General features: G+C 48.1%; 6 protein-coding genes across 7 annotated transcripts; 3 read left to right on the forward strand and 3 right to left on the reverse strand.

Annotated features, from left to right (window-relative positions):
- Positions 1–1,776: 1,776 nt before the first annotated feature.
- On the reverse strand, positions 1,777–3,315 carry ONS95_011322 (uncharacterized protein). 2 transcript variants are annotated; one of them, XM_058504927.1, is made up of 4 exons: positions 3,247–3,315; positions 2,376–3,194; positions 2,144–2,276; positions 1,777–2,088 (listed from the first exon to the last, which is right to left on the reverse strand). In XM_058504927.1, exons 2-4 carry the CDS (start codon positions 2,698–2,700, stop codon positions 1,974–1,976), a joined length of 573 nt encoding a protein of 190 aa, XP_058359483.1. In that variant the 5' UTR covers positions 2,701–3,194; positions 3,247–3,315; the 3' UTR covers positions 1,777–1,973. The 2 variants fall into 2 exon arrangements, with proteins under 2 accessions (XP_058359483.1, XP_058359484.1); XM_058504928.1 differs by having other exon boundaries at positions 2,144–2,642; positions 2,744–2,860; positions 2,950–3,315.
- ONS95_011323 (uncharacterized protein) lies at positions 3,316–5,077 on the forward strand. Its single transcript, XM_058504929.1, has 2 exons — positions 3,316–3,850; positions 3,907–5,077. Exons 1-2 carry the CDS (start codon positions 3,712–3,714, stop codon positions 4,539–4,541), a joined length of 774 nt encoding a protein of 257 aa, XP_058359485.1. The 5' UTR covers positions 3,316–3,711; the 3' UTR covers positions 4,542–5,077.
- A 470-nt stretch (positions 5,078–5,547) lies between these two features.
- Positions 5,548–7,175, forward strand: ONS95_011324 (uncharacterized protein). The gene is made up of 3 exons (XM_058504930.1): positions 5,548–6,002; positions 6,059–6,807; positions 6,860–7,175. The coding sequence occupies exons 1-3, from the start codon at positions 5,914–5,916 to the stop codon at positions 6,913–6,915; spliced, it is 894 nt and encodes a 297-aa protein (XP_058359486.1). The 5' UTR covers positions 5,548–5,913; the 3' UTR covers positions 6,916–7,175.
- ONS95_011325 (uncharacterized protein) lies at positions 7,176–9,817 on the reverse strand. Its single transcript, XM_058504931.1, has 4 exons — positions 8,563–9,817; positions 8,408–8,500; positions 7,834–8,354; positions 7,176–7,780 (listed from the first exon to the last, which is right to left on the reverse strand). The coding sequence occupies exons 1-3, from the start codon at positions 9,017–9,019 to the stop codon at positions 8,185–8,187; spliced, it is 720 nt and encodes a 239-aa protein (XP_058359487.1). The 5' UTR covers positions 9,020–9,817; the 3' UTR covers positions 7,176–7,780; positions 7,834–8,184.
- Positions 9,818–10,973: 1,156 nt separating this feature from the next.
- On the reverse strand, positions 10,974–12,522 carry ONS95_011326 (uncharacterized protein; the record flags this gene model as incomplete). Its single annotated transcript, XM_058504932.1, has 3 exons — positions 10,974–12,151; positions 12,211–12,339; positions 12,444–12,522. The coding sequence occupies 3 exons, from the start codon at positions 12,520–12,522 to the stop codon at positions 11,865–11,867; spliced, it is 495 nt and encodes a 164-aa protein (XP_058359488.1). The 3' UTR covers positions 10,974–11,864.
- Positions 12,523–15,234: 2,712 nt separating this feature from the next.
- On the forward strand, positions 15,235–17,483 carry MET17 (Homocysteine synthase; the record flags this gene model as incomplete). The annotated part of the gene is made up of 6 exons (XM_058504933.1): positions 15,235–15,677; positions 15,737–15,792; positions 15,846–15,929; positions 16,128–17,150; positions 17,204–17,352; positions 17,474–17,483. Exons 1-6 carry the CDS (start codon positions 15,632–15,634, stop codon positions 17,481–17,483), a joined length of 1,368 nt encoding a protein of 455 aa, XP_058359489.1. The 5' UTR covers positions 15,235–15,631.
- Between the last annotated feature and the right edge of the window lie 805 nt (positions 17,484–18,288).

Raw genomic sequence — 18,288 nt, forward strand, 5'->3', positions numbered from 1 at the left:
TACTGGGCAGAATACAGACTGATGTCCAAACGGTAGGACACCAAGGTCGGTAAGATACGGGAAGTTGGCGGTGCGAGACTCGATACTGAAAACCGAATACCATTGCTGAAACTTATCAGAATTGTCAAAAAGAGTTCCGAATGTCGGTTTACCTTCCCATATCGACGATGCCCCGCAAGTACTTGTCCCCTTTAATCATGGTTTCCACTTCACGCCTTCCATTACGGAATGGAATTACGGGACCGCCTCCCATTTTTGCTTAGTTGATGGACTGCGAGTTATGTGATGGACGAGGAACAATCAATGAAAGAGGAGTTGAGGGGAAGTTGGATGTTGAGCAAATAAAGAACTCCGAAACCTTGTCAATGTCTAGCGCTATTGGCAGTATTGGCATGTGGAAGAGCACGTGACACTTCGAATGGTGGAGTCGTCAGTGAATCCGTTTCGCCAAGAGTGTGTAATTAGAGCCTCCGCATCTCTCGAGAACATTTCAAATCAGTCATGGGAATCGCACAGTATGACCGGAATTTATTTATCATTCGGAAGCGGGAAGTGCAAATCGGATTAGCTGCCGGATGTGCTCATCCCCTTGCCAGCGTAAGCGAAAGCATGAAGGAAGAGAAACAAAACAAAAGGGGCTTGAATTACATCTCCTGCGTCACATTTTCAAATACACGCAACAGCTTTCAGAAAATTAGTACTGACATCTGATGTCAACGCAGTTGGTATTATATGTCGTCTTGGCCGAGTCCCACGCGGCTTGGCATCTGATGTTGGCATCGATGATGGTAGACGGACAAGCATGTTGAGAGTGGGTATTGAGGACACTGCTGGAACTTGGTAGCTCTAACCACATGGTAAACTCAGGCAAGAAAATTATAATATGATCAAATGAGCTGCAATGCAAAGATTCAGACAGGTCTTTAGGAGGAGGGGTGAAATGCAACACAGTGAGACATACAAACCCAAGGTGGGCACAACTCTGGACTACTTTGATTCTTTCACGTTGGCTCAATCTCAGCACAGCTACACTGCAGGTAGCAGATCATGAAAAGAACAGCACGCGCTCAAAACATTACGCGAGCTCGGTAGTCAACAAGAAGGAACCGAGCGCAAGCTGGCCATCCAAAAAACAAAAGGCAAAATTTGTATCACAGCACCAAAAGCGCGCTAAGAGGAGCGAAGATCAAGAAGCAAAGAAGTAAGACCAAAAATTCAAAAAGTAAGAGCTCGATCACTGATCAAGCTCTTTACCCAGGCTGGGGATCCACCTGAGGACCCTGACTGTGGCCACACAGATATCATTTCTCATTTGCAGCCACCTAAACTCATTGCTGAGCAGATCCATTACGCAGCCGCACTTATAGAGGACCATGTCAGGCAACTTCTTATTTAGATTCATGTAAGTGCTGAGCTATCCCTTCCACTGCGAAATGGAACGTTTTGTCGGTGCACGCAGAAGTGGAGCAGAACACCCTGATCTGGCTTGAGAAGCGAGGTAATCCCCAGTTTAAGTGAGCGTTCCACAAGAAAAGTATATCACGATTTGCTCGCTAAGGTCGCTTCTCGTCTCTACTCCACCGGGATTCAAAAGGTTAAAAACGTTCCATTTCGCAGTGGAAGGGATAAGGCAGATCGGGACGTGTTTGGAGTTGGTGGAGTCACGAGACGCGACGTGGGTTGATCGTGAATGTAACTTTGATGGACCATTGGGGCAAGTCTTAGCTAGTAGCTGGCAGGGAGATTCTCACTAGTCATAGAAAGTTTTTGTAGTACGTGAACTTGTGGTGATTACTATTGAGCTTACACTACACTAAGCCCAATTGGAGGACAAAGGCTTTCGGATTCATATGGAGCTAACTTGATTTATGCAGCATTTGCTTGAGCTTTTCCAGCTTCTCACATGTTAATCTGCCCGATCACCTCTACACTCACTGTCTGAACAAGTGCGGAAGTCAACTAATATGGCTAGCCTACCATAGAGTATACCCTCCATCAACCACAATATCAGTACCTGTTGTGAAGCTCGAGGCATCAGATGCAAGATACAAGTAGACACCTTTCATCTCTGCCAACTCGCCAATTTGACTAGTGGTATATATCAACTACAATTCCAAATCACAGTGAAGCTCAGGGGACAAACCGCATAGGCGTCTTATCTCTTAGCTGGTCCTTGATGTCTTCTGACACTGCGGCTGTGAGACCACTCTGTATGAAGCCAGGCGAGACAGTATTCACACGTGCGAAATCTGCCCACTCCACAGCGAGTGATTTACCTGTATTAGTGAGTGAAACAGCTCCTGTCAAGCAAGCATAATCAATCTTCGAAGAGGCAGTCCAAACGATTCTCGAGAGGCAGAGAAACTTCAACTCACACATGTGTATTACACCCGCCTTACTTGCATTATACGCTGTCTGTACATGGGGATAATTAACGATATGCCCACTCATACTCGCTGTTGCAATGAAACTTCCTTTACGGAAATTTTCGAGCCTCTCACCACTGAGTGTGGTGCCTTCTTTGGCTTGGCGACGCCAGTGCTTCCCTGCTGCTCGAGAGCAGTAATAGACGCTATCAAGATTAGTGGACATGATGGCTCGGTAGTGCGAGATGCTGCTGTCGAGGACGTTGGTTTCGTTCCCTAGAATAAGGTTTGTCAATGATGCCGAGCAGGAGGCGAGAAATGTTCCGAATCGCATCTCTCGTCTTGTGGCGAGAGAGACAGAGAATTGAGGTACTTACATGCAATCCCACTATTAGCTATGAAAATATCAAGGCGGCCATTAAAGTTTGAAACCACTTGGTCAACAGCAGCCTGTACTTCCTCTGGTTGCGTGACGTTGACCTTATAAGCGGTTGCTATCCTCCGAATCAGCGATCAGGAATCCAAAATCATAACAGTGGCTTTTGAAAGTAACGATACCAATTCATGTAGATTGCAGACTTGCCTTTCACCTTATACTTAGCTGCGAGAGTTTCAGCAGCTTCTTCTGCTATTGTACTACTGTGGTAGAAAATCGCCACATTTGCTCCTGCTTCCGCGAGCGCCTCTGAGATTGCGAGGCCAAGTCCACTTACTGCTCCCGTGACTATGGCGGTTCTACCTTTCAGAGAAAACTGTGGTATGACGGGTTGAGACATTTCAACGAGTTGATGCCGATATGGAGTGGATTGAACGTCTATCTGGCTGTTGCTAGCCTATTAGTCAGCAAGACTGAGATAAATGTCGTCAATAATAATTTGACCTTCTAGCCAGTAATGCTCTACGTGTTACTTATAGCAACTGTGAATACTCATCGGATCTCCTTTGTCATGGTCGCAAACAGTACGACTGCTCTGCATCTGCCCTCATGTCAATACTGGCGCTAAGATAGGGTACAAGCCAATCAGCAGCCACGGAGCTTTCTCGAGGGGAGCTCCAAGAGAATGGAGTGAATGCAGTCAAGCTGGTGAGGAGTACACCTTCTATTTGTTCAACAAACTGTACAACAATCAACGATACAAAACCCTACCACGCAGACGAATCCGTTATTGCAACTCCAGTCCAGTATTCAAACATCTACCCCACCTTAGGGTTTCGCCACATCATCACCACTGCACTCCTATCCAGTTCTTGATCGCGTGCCTTGAGATACCACTTGCACAGTCTATACAGCTACCCACCGAGTGTTTGTTTGCGCCCGAACGGCAAGCCGCTCGATACCTCACTAATGTCCTCTCCGTCATGGGATTACATTGCAAAACTCGTCTGTATAGGCGATAGCGGAACGGGCAAATCTTCACTCACGATACGTCTCTGCGAAGGACGTTTCTCTCCGCATCATGACGTTACGATAGGAGTTGAGTTCGGTAACTGCAATTCAGCTATCGAATGCTTAGAGAACAGGTGCTAACGACTGATTAAGGCTCTCGAATAGTCCCCGTAGGACCACCAAACACTCCTGTCCCAGCACCAAAACCTACCGTACGCGATCCTACCCTGCCAGAAATATCAGAAGGACTCCCAGAGCCACGGCGAGCAGAGCCTAAAATAGAGCAGAAGCATATGAAACTGAGTCTTTGGGATACGGCAGGCCAGGAAACATACAAGAGCGTAACGAGGAGTTACTTCCGTGGTGCTTCGGGAGCGCTGCTAGTGTTCGATATCTCGAGGAGGCCGACCTTCACACACGTCACGGACTGGCTCAATGACTTGAGGCAGATTGCCGAACCTGATATTGTGGTTGTACTGGTGGGGAATAAGAGTGATCTGGCGTCTGGGGATGAGAATAAGAGAGAAGTTACGAAGGAAGAGGCTGAAGAGTGGGCAAAGAAGAATGGAGTGTTGGAATACGTGGAAACGAGTGCCAAAAGTGGAGAAGGAGTTGAGATGGCTTTTGGCAGAGTTGCAGAGAGAATATATATGAATGTCGAGGCAGGGAAATATGACTTGAATGACAGGAGGTCAGGAGTCAAAGGTCCTCCAACTGGGGCCAACAATCGAAGTGGTGTTAAGTTGTCGAGAGATACCCAAAGGACTTCGGGATATGGCTGTTGTTGATACCAATTGTCGTTTCAACTCGGACGATGCTTCGAAGCCACGGTGGGGCTTTTAACATGCTGTGCTGTATATATTGCATTCAATGGCGTCGGGAGCAAGCTAGATACACCAAGCGCTAGGGTGAATTGCAGGAATATGATGGGAATTCGTTTACCATTTGAAGTTTTCAGAAGGATATAGTGTGCTATACTAGAGAGTCGTTTCAGGTGGGCACGAAGGTTGGTCCGACGTCCTTCACTACCTGTTTGTTGACTATTTAGTTGTTGTGTACTGAAGCGACCTCATTCAACCCTGGTTGCTGATTTTGTGCCGGGAACATCTCGATGATGCTTCGAGGACTCCCAATCAAGGGCTACTCTTCAATACAATATGAGTGAGCTCAGCCGCTGGAGCATCATCATTACTTATTTGTGACAGATCGTTCTTCCGTTGCAATATTTCTTGATATCATTGTCGGTTATTGATGAACTTTGCTCCTTTCAAGCTTCCAGGCCAGCTTTGTAGAATATCACTACATCTTCATAACTTAAACGATACACATTTTTTATGACTATCGATTTATGGCCACGGATGCATTCGAAAACTTTCGACGCAATGGCCTGCCAATCAGTAGTGAGTTTGTGGATTATTACTTTTGATCACTCCTCTTATGTTGAATCTATATGCATCAACCACATCTTCACAGCAGTGTAGTTCTCATATGCTTCTCACTTGATGACTTAAATCCAATATCGTCTTGAGGAGCCTGTGTCCAAGTTGATTCCAAATTAGCCAGGATCCTGTGCTTTTGCGCCACAGCAATTCCCAGGAAAGACACACAATGCTCTGGCTTCCTTCCCACCCTCAAAACCCCACCTGGGAAGTATAACTGGAATTCACAATAATATTCCTGTGCCGTGATCACCACTGTTGAGTGGAAGAACAACTAGACGTCACGCTGTAGTCACGAGGCACGGCAGCAACGTCATGATTCAGCCCCTCTTCTACAAAGGTACTTGTATCAACATCCACAACTTCCTCTCTGGTGACGAATCTCAGCCAAAATTCACAGCCACTAAACCTCGGTCTTTTCGGAGAGGTTTCTAGAACAAAAGAATCTGCTGGGTGACAGGGTGATACAGCTTCCGAATCATCAGGTTTGCGCCCGTTGCTGGGATCACCAGGGGCGATTGGGGCTGAGCAAGGTGGGTTACGTCTCGCAGTGAGGGGCAATTCGAGAGCTTAAAGACAAGGAGTCTCGGTCCTGCAACCCACTGCACTACACCAACCCATCATCAGCTGCTTACTTCGCAAGTTACAGAAACTCCTCCACTCAACTTCAAACAAGACAGTTTTCGAAGCTATCTACTCATTTGCGCATCAGTACCTCAAGATGAGCGACTTTGTTCCGCCAAGCGGACCTCCTCCACCAAAAGTTCCGGAGGGCTGGAAAGCGCAATGGAATGAGCAGTACAGCGAATGGTTAGCACCCGAGTCTGCCGTGTTCTCCAATGGTCAAGCTTGCTAACAAGATACAGGTTCTATGTCAATATTTACACCAAGAAGTCGCAATGGGATAAACCCACGGAGCCCGTCTACCCACCTCCAGCTGATGGCGCACCGCCCGGAGCTCCTCCAGGATACAGCGGAGGTGGCCAGCCGCAACCTACAGACACGAAGCACAACCCCTACGAATCAAGTATGAATCCAAACACCGAGTCCGACGCAGCACTTGCAGCTCGTTTGCAGGCAGAGGAAGATCAAAGGGCTCGAAGCGGAAGCCGTGGCGCGCAACAAGACTACCAGAATACACCTATGCCAGCCCAATCACCCGGCTATGGCCAGCAGCCAGGCTATGGTCAACCTCAACAGTCATATGGACAAGAATTACCCGCTAGAGATCAGAAAAAGAGCGGTGGATTTCTTGGCAAGTTGTTGAGTAAGGCCAGTGGAGGTTCAAGTAGCCATGGAGGCGGTGGAATGAGTTCTTTCATGAAACCGCAACAGCAGCATTATGGCGGAGGTGGCTATCAACAAGGCTATGGTCAACCGGGCTATGGACAGCAAGGTTACGGACAACCCGGCTATGGACAACAAGGTTTCATGCAGCAAGGCTATGGCCGACCTGGGTACGGCGGCGGTGGATATGGCGGCGCTCCTAAGAAGAGTGGTATGGGAGCTGGAGGTGCTGCTGCACTTGGTGTTGGTGGTGGTTTGGTTGGTGGAATGTTGATTGCCGACGCGATGAACGACAACGATGAGCAAGAAGCATACCAAGATGGGTACCGTACGTTACTCAAACCCCTCTTAAATCATGTGTCACGCTAACAAACTTATAGAAGATGGTAACAATGACGATGGAGGCGACTTCGGAGGCGACGACGGTGGAGACTAATGACTATGGATATTGGGTCATCCCGGTCTCCTAATATGGATCGAGCGGATGGGCGAAGCCTGGCTGGGTCAATCTTTGACGACCGAGACGAGTTTATTTTCCCCGGGTGCTTTTGATGCGGATCTGGATGGATGGCTTTTTGTTTCTGCGATACATGCTTGTATTCGTTTGAGGATTGCAATCCGGCATCTCGAGGTTTTATGTAAGGGTTCGTGCCTCACTTTAAATAGAAATCTGATTGTGGTGACACACGTCTGAAATGTTCTCTGGAGTACACAGTGCTTTGGACATACTTATTGTCGCACATTCGGAAATAAGTAAACAATGTTTGTGCTATTCGTTCCTGCATCCGAAATCTGCACGCTGTATGCATACCAAGCCGTTCCACAACCCCCGGTGTCAAAAGAAGATAAATCACAGCCAGGCCCCATTATTCAGAGCTCCATAACTCAGAATGTCCTTATCTCGTACCCACTCAGGTGGCTCTCCGCTTACATCTGCTCCGGCCACATCGTGGCCAAAGCCCAAGTCCATCTAAAGCCAAAACTAACGCAAATTCCGGGACTCCCTCGCATCAACTTCGCAGCACCATTAATTAGCGAACGCACGCTTGCTCCGTGGCTATCTTTTAGCGGTGCGGTGTCCCAACTAGTAGTAGTTGAAACTTTAGATTTTACTTCTGCTTTGTTGGTACTGTTTTGTTGCAAGTCGTGCTTTTTAGGGTGATGAGCTAGACTGGGGAGAATGAGACTAGGTACAGGTGGGAGGCGGTGGGACGATTCTTTCTTGTGATGTTGAGTGAATGGGGAGCCGATGAAAAAGGTTTGGAATGTGCTAGTTGGCGGTGAAGTGTCGAAGTCTTTGTCTACCTAGATATGAGTGACGGGACTGGGAAAGTGGGATCTTGCATTGAGCTACCTTGAAGCTTACTATTGTGTGACTGCCGACCCTGGGGTTTGCTCTTGCTTCGATAATGGAGCGATTAAGATGCTCTTGAGGAGTATGACACTGACATATAGGGTGGAATGTGAAGTATCGTTGTGGAGCTGAGCAGTGTACGGATGATAAATAGGATACTAGCAAAAAATAGCCTGCGTCGAAAAGAGTTTCTTTGAATTTTCGTTTACATATTCAGTAGTCCGAGGACAGCTGTCGGGTCTCAGCTCTATATTGCTGGTAAATATACACAAAACCAGCTCTCCACCAAGCTCACAGAACCCGACTTTGGGTTGAGCTTCACTCCTGCCTCATATCGCTTCCCAGCCTTCATCACCTTGTCACCCCTTTCTCAACAGGCGTCTCGCTCCTCTTCGGTGTACTCGATCCAGCTAGCCAAGCAGCAGCATCGAAGTTCTGCAATGGGTTCGGGGCCGCCTGCCCGCCGCCCAAAGGAGATCTCTTCTGGCTCTCGGCAAACTCGGCTTTGAATTCGTCGTCCACTATATCAATGTCAGTGTTCAACTCGCAACCATGATTCGACAATAGGGCGTACTGTTATCCATAATATATGGCATTCCAAATACCAGAATCATGCTGACACCGGCAATAAGTATCATAGGGTTCTTCAAGATCGACATTGGTGAGACTTTATGTGTGAGATTAATAAAATGCCCCTCTCAACACATATGGAGGTTGGGAAGCGCTCACAGCCAGTCCTCTCAATCAAATACTCCTTTGTGCCGACACACTTGACCTCGAATCCCCATACACCAACTCTATCCTCAATCTCCTTCACCTCCCTAACCTCTCCCTTATTACTCCATTCGTTCCCTCTGAAAGTTCCCCAAACCTGTACTTCCGCCTCACCAGCGGCGTGTCCCACAACCTTACCCTCCGAAACATCGACTCTCAGCGGCGCGAAGAAATGCGTGTGGGAATGGACATCAAGCAAGTAGCTTCCAGATGTGACATTGCGGAAGTCGAAGGAGTTGGAAGTTGTGAGTGGCGCAGAGTAGTGGTGCGAGAGCGTCGTGAGCGTTGCGTGTGTGGAAGGTGGCAGCGTCGAGGGGTGCTGCAGGATTGGTGTTGAGGGAATTGTGATGCGGAGGTGGGTCGCGAGGACGAGAGGGAGGGCGAGGAGCCCGGTGATGCTGGTGCGAAGCATTGTGGGTGTTTTTGTGGTTGAGAGCTAATCGTGGTGAGCTTCGAGTGAGGTCTGCGGGAGGCTTCGATGATGCTTGGGGAGCTTGGAAAGTTTACCCGAGGCTTATTATATGTACTTAACCACAACGGATTCTGGTCGCCTATTTCAAGCCTCTGTCAACATCACTTTGTCAGTTCCGCAGTGCAGACCTGCGGTCATAAGGTATTTTTCCCACTTGGATTTATGCATGCTCTGTCTTATCTATGATTCCTGTTCAATTGCAGGGCCATTCAATGCTTCTCGCTAGTAGCTGATTGGAGCTCTTTAGCCTACAGGATCTTCTTCGGCGAAGTTTTCATTGTTCTCTTCACGACACCTAAGTCTTGATGTTCTCTAGTTCAAAGTTATCTGACCGACCCAGTCAGTCAATATAAGCGTATTTTGTCCTTCACACCCACGTTTTCAATTCGGTTCTTCACTCGAACAGAGAGACCTTTGTCACACAAAATGCTATCTACACACATTGGAGAATCCTAGGCAACTTGTCAATTAATCATGAAGAAACACGATGGGCAGGAGGTCATGGTTGGGAAGCACACATGGGAGATTGTTGCGCTGGCTTGTTCATTAGGTTTCTAGCTGTCGTCAGTTGCGTATTCCAAGCTTCAAAATCGCTAGAGTGTTTGGCATGGAGACTTACTGAATGAGCCTTATTGCTGTTCCCATTATTGCTAACAACCAGTCAAATCTGTGGGTTGAATCTAGCATAGCAAGCAAATTTGATAGATAACCTTTCACCTTTTCCGGATCGCAATCCCAGAGTAATATATTGGGCGCCTAAAATATGAGTATTGCTATAGCGCAGCTTGCGATGTTATCATCTCCTCTCAGTATGTGATTGAGGGACATCGCTGTCTGGAAGTCTGGTAGGGACTACTTACATGTTCTAGGTACTGTCGGTGATCTTTATGATTGGCTTGTATCAACGACTTCTCTGCCATGGAGCATAAATGTTACTGTTGAGCACGCCACGAATTACTCAAGTATCGACTCAAGACATTAGGAGGAAAAGTCCTTTTGAGCTCTCCTAAACTAACAGTCGAGATATATAACGTCTAACCTCAAACTACTTTGTAGGTACGGTGAAGCTCAAAGTCGATGACGGACGGACTCATGCTTGACCGAATGAGCTGGAATAGCCACTTCGCCCCCTTCACCCATGGAGATCAATCAAAATACTCATGAAATTAATTCGGTATATCATAGAAGCCACAATATTACTGCGAAGATAATTCGACTTTCCACTATCCTGATAACAATTCTTCAAATGGTAAAGTCAACGCTGGCGACTAGTAAAGCTGACAACAAACACATGCATAAAAACAATTAACATGGAAATTAGCTGCTCAGCCATGTCAAGGATAACTCACCGGTAGAGTTCAAATTATTCTAGAGAGAACGATATTCTGAAACGAAGAATTCTTGCATACTTTGCAAAGTCGGTGGACGCACGGCTGTACGCCCGGCCACCTGCGACCTTTCCAACGAGACTGTCATTCCTGACTTTCTTTCATCGAGATCAGGAGAGTCTCGATAGATATCCGCATATTCGAAGTGAGTAAGTCCACGTCTATGTAATATTCAAAAAGATGAAGCCTTTCCAGACTACCATTAGCGTGGACCAATATATACTTCTTCGTCGCATTTCAGATCTAGCCTAGCTTACACATACCAAGGTTAAAGATGAGAATTGAGGCCAACTTTCAGGGTCTGAAAGCCTAGCAGGTTGAATTTCACACATAGGGAAAAAGAGTAACCTAACAGTTCTGAGGTTATCCCGAAAGTCAACAAAGCCTTCAGGTTCGCCTCCTCAGCCCCTGAATCCCTCGCCTATGTAGCTGATCACCAGCGCAGCCAAGCTACTGTAGCCTCGGTAGCGAAGCTGAACTGAAACTCCCAAAACGAAACTTCAAACCCAAAGCCCACTCCAATATCTCTTCTCACATGTTGACCTAAACCCTCCATATTACAGTTCTTAACCACCCGATCCTAAATCAGCCAAAGCTGTCTTGTCGCGTCTTGCGCCCGACTTTCGCCACTGACTACCAGCTTAGCATCGCCACCAATAGTGTCCGATGTTGATGGGTTAGGACTCAAGCGAGAACTTTGAAGTGAGTCTGTTACAGAGGATGTACCATGTGGGCATCAACCTTGCTGCGATGGAACAGTCTGACTGTGGGTCTAGGGTACATACCCAACATTGGAGGAGATGGAGGATGCGACAATAGAACTGTAATCTGAAGTGACTTTGTTCTACTTGAGTTCGTCGGCTGTTTTCTCGAGCAGATGAAGAGTCTAATATTTTGATTCGCATGTGGCACACAATGATTTCATTCTGAATAAAACGTATCCAATAAGAAAGCATAGTATTATCTACCTGTAAATAAGAACTCCACTCCATTTCCAGATTTTGTCTCGCAAAAAGAGGTGGAAGTACTCTGAGAGCTGCTGTGTATACATAACATAGACATAGGACCGGACCAGCCACTCAACAGGAGGCTGCTTAGTTGACGTCCCGTAGGCCTCATAATGCAGACAACCTCCCCAACCAAAACCCATCCATGAATCCAATCCATCCAATCCATAAAGTCATAATCCAGGCCGGCGTTCACCTCCAATCATCCAAGTGGAGATCAGAAAACGAAGCCAGCAAGCGAGAAGTCCTCAAGACCCCCTTTCAAACAAAATCCCCATACTCCTCATCCACACCATCTCTCTTGCCAGGCCACTTCCTATTCCCCCTCCCCTCACTGTTCCCCCAAGCCCACCACTTCACCTCCCTCCCATCACCACCAAGCAAGCTATTTCACGCTCCCAAGCCCTGCGGCGCCTCCTTCATGGCGCTCTTCGCCTGGCGGTCGGTCTTGAGGCCCGAGAATCCACCCTTGAACATCTGCAGCGCAACAAGCGCGCTGGATGCAGTCCATAGGAGCCAGGAGAAGGCTGCGAAGGTGGCGTCTGCGCGGGCGGCGGCGCAGACAGAGCCGCGGCAGAAGAGGAGCTTGCCGAGGAAGACGGCGAGGGCGATGAAACCGGCGAAGTAGAAGAGCATGTTAAGGATGTTGAAAGCGAGGATTGGGACGGGGTGGGAGGCTGGTGGGTATGTTAGTTTCTGTTATGTGCTGGGATTTGGATGAAGAGAATGTACATACCTTTTGCCATGAATCGAGGTGCGAGTTCAAGGTAGGCGATGGAGATGAATGACCAGAGGGAGACGAAGATTAGGAAGTTGACTTGAGATGGCGAAGCTGTCAGGGTATCATTGTTGTACCAGTGGGCGACTGTTACTGTTGTTAGTCGTGTGCTCATATGCTGGCTCGATTTGAACAGAAGGCCCCCCATTGAGATTGAGAGGCTTCTTTCTGTTAAATCTGAAAGTACGCACCATATGCTGAAAGACCCATGGTTACCAGAGCGAAAACACCCTGGGCGATGCGGATTGGCAATAACATGTTAGGCGCCATTTCGAAGGTTGTGTATGGGATTTTGGTGTGGTGGTGAGTAGTGATTTGTTATTGACTGGCGAATTCGTTCTAGAATCTCGCAACTCTTGTTTGAAAGCGGCTGCAACTTGTGCGCGCGTTGATAAGGAGTGTATGAATATATAGACCGGTAGTTGATGAGATAAGGTTGAGGAGCAGCAAGCAGGACTTGAGGAAATGGGTGCAGAGCGGCAGTGATATGTATGATGAGAAGAAGAAGCGGAGGAGGGAAGAAAGTACCGTGAGATGATCGCAGACCACCCACTTGAGATTAGGTTAAAGTTGATTGGGAAAGGGTTGGATCGGAGTAGAAATCAAAGCAATTACGGGAGAACAGCGAGAGGCATTTGATTTTGATTTGAAGGCGTCGAGGCCCCTTGTATGAGAGGGCAGACGCACCGCATAATCTGGGGACGGTAGTCTTGACCCCTTCTGTATCATTTTGAAACGGGCAAGGGTAGCGACTGGGACAACAGGGGACAGCCGAGGCCTATCAAGCACTAGGGTTCGCAGTGGACGTCCATTCCGCCAATGAAACGGCGCGAATCAGAGGGGACCATAGCAAAAGTCGACATGTCTGCCCTGGGTGGTCCTGGTCAGGGTTCCATGTTATCGTCCGGCGATATGGTATTTTTTGGACTGGGCTGAAGAGGAGCATGCCCAAGTGCTCTCTTGGACACAGCGCGGGTAGCCAATTGACGAGGTTGAACAGCACCAGTTGTGGCGCCGCAATCTCCTCTGCACAATTTACCCCTCGTTGCACACGCAGAAAGTGAAATTAGTGAAATTGAGCAGAAACAGTGCCAAGTGATACATAGGAAAGGAAACCAGCCAGTAAAACAAAAACCGTCAATTAAAACCACACTGACGCTGTCCCGCGAAGCGACTAGCAAAAAGAATAGAGTGGCAAAGAAAAAAGCTCCCATCATGTCTTGCATCCCCTGACTTTGCCTTGCCAACCCTCCGAGATCCTCACCTCATCGTCTCCATAAACGTCACGAAGCTTTCAGAAGAAAAGCCAAAAGGTGGGTTCCGACACACGCGCTTTGTCGTCCAAGACTTCTCCAAGGCCAAGCAAGCGTGCTTCGCTCGGCAGTGAAACAAACACAGTCGCGCTCAGAGACGAATTCGGCTCGAGAACTTGTCAGACTTTGCGGCTCCCTGGGCTTGACTTTGCCCGTGCAGACGGCTTGGTATTCTTAGCCTCGCGACAGAATCTGTAAAGTTCAGACTGCGAGACTTCAGAGTTCATCGCGCGCCGGTGTGTTCGGATTTTGATCGTCAATCGTCCGGGGACGCCAAGATCGCCTTCAGATTCCCAGCCAGAGTCAGGACTGGAAGCTTTCTCCCTTGGCAATCCAATCATGCATCGCAGGCATGGCGTACGGTTCGATGCCGCGTCGATTGTGTGTTTCCAGGACGTGTCAATGCAGAGATCGGTCTGTAACAGATTCTATTTTGGGCTTGAGAAATACTGTGGATTCGCATCGCGATCTGACAAAGGGGTGCACACGTGACTTTGAAGGCGGGTTTGGATGCGAGGCTAAACCAAACGAGGGAATCTCAAACTCGTTTGAAGTATCTCCAAGATGTAGAGATGATAATCTTGTCTGACACATGAGAACAAGATGTCTTGGGGGAATCTTGGGAGATGGAGAAATGCTTGAGTTGTGGTCTTTCCCCAAGTTTTGCTGACGTTTGATGGGCTTGGAATATGGCAGTGTTTCTTGTTCTTCGTCTGGTGTAAAGAGTCATGGCTGGGCTCACATGGGTAGAAGTCTTGAAGTTTGCTGCTCAACGAGATCTGAATCGTGGGGAAGTGGCAGTGTCTCACGCGATGAGTCCACTGGTATGAGTCTACTGGACATGGCAATTATCTACCAACATTCATTCTTTCTGGTGCGAGACGTGCGCCTTTCGACTGGTAGGTGATCGCCTCAATCTCTTGCGTAACAACTGCTGGCTTTCTTGGTTATAAGGTAGGTAGTGTTCTAGAAGAACTCAGGTGTTTAGTCCCAAGAGGATTGATGGCCACTGGGAATATTGCTAGCTGAAATGCCTGTAGGCTGTAGGTACATCATGATACCATCCTCTAACTGGAAGTCACTGTGGACTTGTGAAGAAGAGCTGCAGTCTAAAACCCAGTACCGCGCAAAGCCTGCCGGGTTCCAGTTCGACGATACGAGACGAGGTATCAAATCCTAGACTCATACCCTTTCAGCTCTTGGGCTTCATAATTACTTGAACAGGAAGTTACATTGCCCTTGAATCCGGCCGGAGCGTCCTTCAATCCTGTTGTCAAGCCCACGCCCTTCAGCCGGGTATCTCTGGGCAAGTGGTTGTAATAAGGTTACGAGATTCCCGAGGAGCAGCATGTTCAGCTTCTCCAAGTCAAGCCTCGACAAGGTGCGGTGCAGATGAAGCCGAAGCCGAAGCCGAAGCCGTTGAGATAAAGGTATCCATCAGCCCAATCACGTTTGCTTACTCGGCAGCGTACCGTATCGAGCGTATGTCCGGCCTGTCTCGGCCCGGAGAGACCCCTTTTGCGCTGCCCTGCGCTGCCCTACGCTGCCCTACGTTGCCCTACGCTGCCCCGCCGAGCCTGTCCCTCATTAATAGGTATTGTTCCTACCTTATCAATTTGGCGGGGTCATCTCATCTCATCTCATGGCTGACTGCAGATCCTAACCACAGCTTTTCTGTGCGGCTTCGGAGCTGCAGCAAACAAAAATGCAAATAAAAGTCGCACAGCTGAGTCCATCACTTTTTTGCATCATTATTTACCTGTACATCTCATTGGATAGAAAGGAAGAAGGAACACCTTCATTCCGCTTTGAGAAGGGAAGGGAAGGGCAGGATGGCGTGCTCAAGCCAACTAAGGTACTTACCCCACATTGGGGATCGCCGACCTCACCCTCACCTGTACCTACCTTACCTGCTTACCTACCTACAGTGCCAGCCCACCAACAGCAGAGCTCGGGAGGAGGAAACTGGCTCATAAAAGACGCCGCCCACTCCTCGAATTTCTCCCAGCTTCATCACTTACACTCCCCAGATACACAAACCGAAAGAAAACGTAGAAACCTTCACAATGGCGCCTCCATCAACAAACTTCGAGACCCTTCAATTGCACGCTGGTAGCTATTACCCTTACCCCTCCTCCACGCTAGGACAATCAATCCTAACTTTTGAGTAGGTCAAGAACCAGACCCAGCAACCAATGCACGCGCAGTCCCAATCTATGCCACTACCGTACGCAGCTTCACAAATTGTCCCTTATTGCTTGGAAGCTAATTGGGTTCCAGTCCTTCACATTCAATGATTCTGCTCATGGCGCCCGATTGTTCGGTCTCAAGGAATTTGGAAACATCTACAGTCGGATTATGAATGTAGGTTCTCTATTTCAATCCGCCATTTCCAGAGGAACACATCGATAGCTTTTCAGCAATCCGCAGATCATTGGACCCCGTGTTATACATGATCCCTGATCTCTGCAAGCCATCGGGCACAGCCTTCTTAACAAGCTGACAGAAAGCCTATTTCTTCTCCAAACTCTGAATCTTCCGTAAGCTGACTTTACTTCTCAGCCAACAGTCGATGTTTTCGAAAAGCGAATTGCAGCTCTCGAGGGCGGTGTGGCGGCAGTAGCAGCCAGTTCCGGGCAAGCGGCTCAATTTATGGCAATTGCAGCTCTTGCACATGCTGGTGATAATATCGTATCCACAACGAACCTGTACGGAGGAACCTACAACCAACTGAAGGTCTTTCTTCCCAGACTCGGCATCAATACCAAGTTCGTCAACGGAGACAAGCCAGAGGATTTTGCTGCTGCAATCGATGAGAACACAAAGGCTGTCTACATTGAGAGCATTGGAAACCCAAAGTACAACATTCCAGATTTCGAGGCTATTGCGAAGGTCGCTCATGATCACGGCGTCCCTCTCGTTGTTGACAATACATTTGGAGCAGGAGGTTATTTCGTTCGTCCAATCGACCATGGAGCTGATATCGTGGTTCACTCAGCCACTAAGTGGATCGGTGGTCACGGAACTACAATTGGAGGTATTGTGGTTGATTCCGGAAAGTTCGACTGGGGCAAGAACGCGAAGCGATTCCCTGAGATGGTTGAGCCATCCCCAGGATACCACGGCCTGAAGTTCTGGGAGACCTTTGGACCCATCACATTTGCTATTCGTGTCCGTGTTGAGATACTCCGGGATTTGGGAAGCTCTCTCAATCCATTTGGTGCCTTTCAACTTCTTCAAGGTATCGAGACATTGAGCTTACGTGCTGAGCGCCATGCGCAAAATTCCCTTGCCCTTGCTAGATGGTTGGAGAAGAGCCCACACGTCTCATGGGTCTCATACCCAGGCCTCGAGAGCCATCCTTCGCACGAGTTAGCCAAGAAGTATCTCCCACGAGGTTTCGGTGGCGTACTGAGCTTTGGCGTTAAGGGTGGTGGAGCTGCTGGCAGCCAGGTCGTTGACGGTTTTAAGCTGATTTCTAACTTGGCCAATGTTGGAGACTCCAAGACCTTGGCTATCCACCCATGGTCAACTACCCATGAGCAGTTATCTGAGGATGAGAGACTTGCGTCTGGTGTCACTGAGGTATGTTTTCAACTTCCATCCCTAAGATTGTCTCGGCTAACATAGGATCTTAGGACCTCATCCGTATCTCAGTTGGCACAGAACACATCGACGACATTATTGGCGATTTCCAACAATCCTTCGAGGCATCTGCAGCAGCCAAGACTACCGGAGGAGCTGATAACTCGACTGCCACCGGTAATGCAGGCGGTGACGCTAAGTTGTAAGTATCGGGTGAGCCCAATGTTTTCTTCTCAGTCGAATAAGCGACACGCCGACCTCTTCGGAAATTCTCATAACTGCAATACCTCTTTCAGATCGTTGACTAATCAATGTTTTGATAGGGTCGTCTAGATGACTTGGTTCGCAAAGTTTCCGTGCAGGTCCATAAATTCTTTTTGATTTGAGCACTTCCTTCATATACCTTTGCAGCGAGATCTTGACTTTACGGCAAGATGTGGTCGGATAAAAAGTACGACATGTAGATCCAATAGTTGGGTTGACAGGGGTTGGTAGGTGGTGTTGATTCACTTTTGTTGTTGCCACTGATAAAATTCTATCATGCATCCACCGTACCTAGTTAATGCAAAAGCTCTTCCGAGATCTCCTCACTGATACATCCTACCTTCTTCGGCCACCGTAATGCCGCTCGTGCATTCCAGAATCCAGTGGCTTGAGAGATAAATTTTTGCCTGAATAATCGCCTCCTGGTTTTTTGGCGCCTTCAATGATTTGTCAGAACATTGTGCCCTGTAATGGTTGGAATTTTGTGATATACTAATAACAGGTTCAAGGTAAGAATTTGCGGAAAGAACAATAGATAGAACGAGCAAAGCTATTCAAATTACTTTTCTTCTGTAGTGAGCCATGCATTATGAAATAGGCCGTGTCTAGATAGATGTGGATGGCGGGGCCGGAAATAATGATGCAAGTTCACAGACGTTGGCCACAGGTAATCCAGCTATCTGAACTAACTGCACAGAACCCGAGGAACAAAAACTTCCCCTAAGCCATAACTAATTTACGCTTCTCGACGACGACGAAGTGTTGTACGAGAAGGTTTGGCACTATCTGCGTGATATCAACCCGAACTTTCGGATAGCTGGCCGATCAAGCCTTCCCCGCCGTGTCTACTTCCCATTCTAACAAGCACTCTCGA

The sequence above is a fragment of the Cadophora gregata genome (assembly GCF_030347475.1).
Source record: "Cadophora gregata isolate MNR1 chromosome Unknown scaffold_5, whole genome shotgun sequence".
Classification (NCBI taxonomy): Eukaryota; Fungi; Ascomycota; class Leotiomycetes; order Helotiales; family Ploettnerulaceae; genus Cadophora; species Cadophora gregata.